This window comes from Populus euphratica, unplaced genomic scaffold, assembly GCF_000495115.2.
Source record: "Populus euphratica unplaced genomic scaffold, PopEup_1.0 scaffold2457.1, whole genome shotgun sequence".
NCBI classification, from domain to species: domain Eukaryota; kingdom Viridiplantae; phylum Streptophyta; class Magnoliopsida; order Malpighiales; family Salicaceae; genus Populus; species Populus euphratica.
The window spans coordinates 14,963-19,904 of record NW_011502292.1 but is presented as its reverse complement, the minus strand read 5'-3'; the positions used below and the strand labels follow the sequence as shown (position 1 = coordinate 19,904).

Sequence of the window (4,942 nt, the reverse complement as noted above, 5' to 3'; positions counted from 1 at the left end):
GACATTGTAATCACTTGATTATTTTTCTTTGGATTTTTTCTTTTTTTACAATTAGCATACTTAAAATTGAGCCGAATTGAATCAAAAAAATTGAACAGAATGGCTAGACGGTTGAGCCAGAAGCTTAAGATATGAAGATGAGAGTCCAACAACCTTGCACAAGGCCAGAAGAAAGACTATGAGAAAGTGCCCCCTTCACGGTTTTTCAAGCTTGTCAAAGACGCGGCGGGGTTCCTTGTACGGTTTTGAGTTGTAATCCTAAACAATTAGCTGTAACCCACCGTCTCCCTCCACAGTACTTAAAGTTTCAGCCCTCCCTAAGAGTTGAAAATATCTTGAACCAATAAGGATGTTGCATTCAATTTGGCAACCTCTGAACACGGTAGAATTTTCTATTAATTTCTATAACTTTTCGAATAAATTAAATTATCAGTCAGGAGTTCTTGTGGTATTATATCCATGTGTCCATAACGACAAGCACGATAGATACTGCTACCTCTCCCTACCGTTATCATCATCGTCATCGTCATCGTGGTAATAATTATCCTTGCTTTTTCCCATCAATTTTACAACGTGCATGTTCTTCTCATTCGTCAAGAACTTAGTAACAACATATTTCGGCGACGTGAAAGAAATTAATAACTATATGGATGGATGAATGAATGTATATGTATTTTTGAAGAGGAGACTTGCCTACCTAATCTTAGTCGACGTATAATTTTTCATCCAATTTAGACCTAACTTTACATCTAATATTCTTTAAAAGCCTAACTTGGCTTACCTTGAGTTTGACAAGAACTCTTAAGGCCGACGTTGAATAAGACCACTCCACTAATAGCATACCATACGATGAGAAACCACGCAATTGCCTATTATAACCAAAGAGGAGCCTAGCTCCTTGATCAGTTTCTTCTCTATAAATACCTCTGCAATTCTCCATTCTTCTACATCCAAAGCATTTATATATATCTACACCATTCTTCTTAATCAACAGCTCTTCACCATATATTTCAAGCTATATTTTGCTGCGTACACATTATATAACACGCACATACCATGAAGTTTCTTAAGATATTCTTTTTACTAGCAATGTTACTCGGGTGTTTAGCCATTACTCGTTCTGATACACCATCCGAGGAAGATCAATCGTCTCTTGACTTCATCAATGATGATGACGAGGGAAATTCTGATCTTCCCTGGCCAGAGAACGAAGAAACAACTTCATCTTTACGAGGGGCAAACCGCTTTCTCGCTCAGACTCGGGCTGTCATGACCTGTAACAAGTACCCTAGGGTTTGTCGTGTCAAGGGCAGCCCTGGTCCAGATTGCTGCAAGAAGAAGTGTGTGAATGTGACAACAGACAGACTCAACTGTGGCATGTGTGGTAAGAAGTGCAAGTATCCTGAGATTTGCTGCAAGGGGCAGTGTGTGAACCCGATGTCTAACAAGAAAAACTGTGGGGGCTGCAGCAACAAGTGCAAGAAAGGGAGTAAATGTCAGTATGGAATGTGCAGCTATGCATAGAAATTGTTCCATGAGATTTGTTTATTATTTAAATATGTAAGAGGGATACCCTTAATTCTTGATTTATTTCATGTTGGTCATAGTCACTTGCTTGTGTAAGTAAGTTTAGTTTAATAAATGAATTAGGATGTGAGTTATAGTTATAAAATAATATTTAAGAAAGAGATTTTCTTATTGTAGAATTCAAAACTCAGTGAAGCTTTTACTATATTAAAATTAAAGATTTCTCCAGGTAGTAAGTATGACAATGGCATGAAAATTTACTATTATTAAGTGGTTAATGTTTTTATGTCAAGGGGATCTTCCTTGACTCTTTCGGAGAAACCTTAAATTAGCTTTAATCATATTACCTAATTGAGATAAAAAACAAAATATTTATCAATTGGGTCTCACATTTTTCAGGTATTCTCAATTAGATTGTATAATACCAATTTTTATATATTAGTTTTTCACGAATACATTTTGAAAATCTCATCATTTATAGCATAAAATATACATATTAGACGAAATAATATTAATAATTAAGCATTTAGAAAAGGACTCGATTAAGAATTATTTAAAACATTTTAGACCCAATTAAATTTTTTAAGTATTTTTTATATATAATTTTGACATTAAATTTAATTTTTTTTAAAATATATTTTAATATATTTTGAATTATTTAAAACATTTTAGACCCAATTAATTTTTTAAGTATTTTTTTATATAATTTTGACATATTAATTTTAATTTTTTTAAAAATATTTTAATATATTTTAAAATAAAAATTTTTAGACTGTACTATTAGGATACATGTTTCTAGCTAACAAATCTATAATATTATATTAAGAACCTTATGTCTGCAACAGCCGTAAAGGAGAAAGAGATGCAAGGTAAAAAGGACCACGTCAAGAAGTAGCAAATCTATATAATATAAATATTTCTCCAAGAACATTCTTCTCATGTTATGTGACTCGAATCAAGGAATATATTGATGAAGATCCTTGATAAATTGTATATCATGATCTCCCCATAATATATCTACATTGAGGGCTTTGGATTGGCCAGGCAATGGCTTTGATCTCTTGAAACGTCCACGTTTTGTCTAGCCATCAAAATCCTAACAAACAACTTAACCAAATCGTGCTAACCACCTTCTTGTATCTTGTTTATATAATCCCCTTGTTTTATCCATTTGTACCACCCAACCACAAACGATGGCCTCGCTAGCCCACGTCCTGTTGCTTTCATGTCTTGCTACATTCTTTGCTTCAAACTTGCAGGCTGATTCACTTAACTACAAGCCTAAATCCTTATCAGGCTATCTTCCAAGAAATTATAAGAAAGTCCTGAATACCATAGATTCATGTTGGCGGACGGAGTCCGATTGGGCTACCAATCGTCGTGCTTTGGCCGATTGTGCTGTGGGATTTGGCCACGCTGCAATCGGAGGGAAATACGGGAAAACATACGTTGTCACTACTCCGGATGATGATCCGATAAATCCGAAACCAGGCACGCTTCGGTATGGTGCTATCCGGACTGAGCCTCTTTGGATCATTTTTGCCAGAGACATGGTTATTACACTCGAAAATGAGCTTATGATAAATAGTTACAAGACTATAGATGGGAGAGGTGCTAATGTCGAGATTACAGGCGGGCCGTGCCTAAAAATTGAACATGTTAGCCATGTTATCATACATGGGATTAGCATTCATGACTGTAAGCCAGGTAAAAAGGGGCTTGTTAGGAGTAGTCCGACGCACGTTGGGGAACGCCGAGGTGCTGACGGAGATGCCATTGCCATCTCTGCATCGTCTAATATTTGGATTGACCATTGCTATCTTGCTCGCTGCATGGATGGCCTAATTGATGTGATTCATGCTTCCACTGCTGTCACTATCTCTAACAACTATTTCACCGAGCATGATAAGGTAAGAAGAAAACGCTTCCCCTCATTAGCCCTAGTTTATATTTTCTGATCACGATCACTAACCAATTTGGTACTACTAGGTGATGCTGCTAGGACACAACGATAAATACACTGAGGATCAAGTTATGAAAGTAACAGTTGTCTTCAATCATTTTGGCCCTAAACTCAATCAAAGAATGCCAAGGTGAGTTGATTTATATATTATTAAAATCCCATGACATTTATCGCTTCAAATCTAATGCAAAAATTGTGTTCAAAATTACACGCAGAGTAAGGTTTGGTTATGCCCACGTTGCCAACAACAGATATGATAAATGGCAAATGTATGCCATTGGCGGCAGTGCCGGTTCAACCATATTCAGTGAAGGGAACTACTTCATTGCTCCTGACATTTCCTATGCCAAAGAGGTGTGCATATTTTTTTTTTAATAAGAGAAATTATTACATGGACTTGCTTCATTGTTTTTGTTCAACGCGCCAACCCATTACAGACTGTAAGGTTCATTGCTTCGGCAAGCTAAAGCTATTTTAATCCACCGTCCTAGATTCATGTAAAAATTTTGTTGTCTTTCATTAGCAAGGAGCACTTACTAAGAAAAAAATGTATTATGCCTGTAGGTTACCAAGAGAGAGGTTTATGGTGGTTGGAAGAATTGGAAGTGGAGGTCATCCAAGGATGTATTTATGAACGATGCTTATTTTGTCCAATCTGGATATGGAAGGTGTGCACCACGTTATTCCAAAGCTCAGTCCTTCACAGCTTCTCCAGGAGCTATGGCTCCTGCTTTGACATCTGATGCGGGCCCTTTAAACTGTGTTGTTGGTGAAGCATGTTGACACAAGGGACAAGCCATTTTCTAGGCCAGTATTGCCTACTTGTTCTTTACAATATTTCTTTAGATTTCTTTCATTGTAATGAGCATTTGCCGTTGTTTTTTAATGGGTTAATTGTAATAGAAATTTGAATCCTTTTTTCTTTAAACAGATAGTAATTTGTATCATGGTCATCCTACCATGTATAATTAGAGAAATGAAAGTTTCTATATTGGAGTCCAAACGGATTGGAGGGCAGAAACGAATATTAAAATTAAAACCTTGATATAATTAAAGATCCATGTAGTATGATAGAGATCACTGTTTATAAACTTATTATACCTTATTGCCACAATAAGAGATCAGATCATATGTAGCGACAAATTATCAGAGATCAGACAAAAATTCTTCTCTATCTTGTGTCGTTTCATGACGGCGGGCGACGACTCCACTTCTTTTTTTGTTTGTTTTTTTAAAACAAAAAAATAAATAATTTAGTTTTTATTTGATTGGGGGGAATAAAGATTTTATTGGAATAGCCATCTAGTAATTTGAGGAAACTAGAAATCTAAAATTAGACACTGGTCCCAGAGATTCGGGTACTGGGTTAGTTATGATTAAAAGAAGGTAAACACCACCCTTAAAACATCCTTTCAGAGAAAGGTTACCTTTACTTGTGTGTTTTTCTTATTT

The 4,942-nt window shown here is 35.8% G+C and overlaps 2 protein-coding genes across 2 annotated transcripts; both read left to right on the top strand.

Annotated features, from left to right (window-relative positions):
* The first annotated feature begins 911 nt into the window (after positions 1-911).
* LOC105119042 (uncharacterized) lies at positions 912-1,590 on the top strand. The gene has a single exon (XM_011017141.1). The coding sequence runs from the start codon at positions 1,057-1,059 to the stop codon at positions 1,522-1,524; it is 468 nt and encodes a 155-aa protein (XP_011015443.1). The 5' UTR covers positions 912-1,056; the 3' UTR covers positions 1,525-1,590.
* Positions 1,591-2,720: 1,130 nt separating this feature from the next.
* Positions 2,721-4,285, top strand: LOC105119041 (probable pectate lyase 16). The gene is made up of 4 exons (XM_011017140.1): positions 2,721-3,437; positions 3,517-3,620; positions 3,706-3,844; positions 4,055-4,285. Exons 1-4 carry the CDS (start codon positions 2,721-2,723, stop codon positions 4,271-4,273), a joined length of 1,179 nt encoding a protein of 392 aa, XP_011015442.1. The 3' UTR covers positions 4,274-4,285.
* The last annotated feature ends 657 nt before the right edge of the window (positions 4,286-4,942 follow it).

Excerpts from the sequence above, each read along its gene's own strand:
- LOC105119041 (XM_011017140.1), top strand. The coding sequence starts at position 2,721 with ATGGCCTCGCTAGCCCACGTCCTGTTGCTTTCATGTCTTGCTACATTC. Across the intron at positions 3,621-3,705 it reads CTCAATCAAAGAATGCCAAG|AGTAAGGTTTGGTTATGCCC; the intron begins GTGAGTTGATTT and ends AATTACACGCAG. Across the intron at positions 3,845-4,054 it reads ACATTTCCTATGCCAAAGAG|GTTACCAAGAGAGAGGTTTA; the intron begins GTGTGCATATTT and ends TTATGCCTGTAG.
- LOC105119042 (XM_011017141.1), top strand. The coding sequence starts at position 1,057 with ATGAAGTTTCTTAAGATATTCTTTTTACTAGCAATGTTACTCGGGTGT.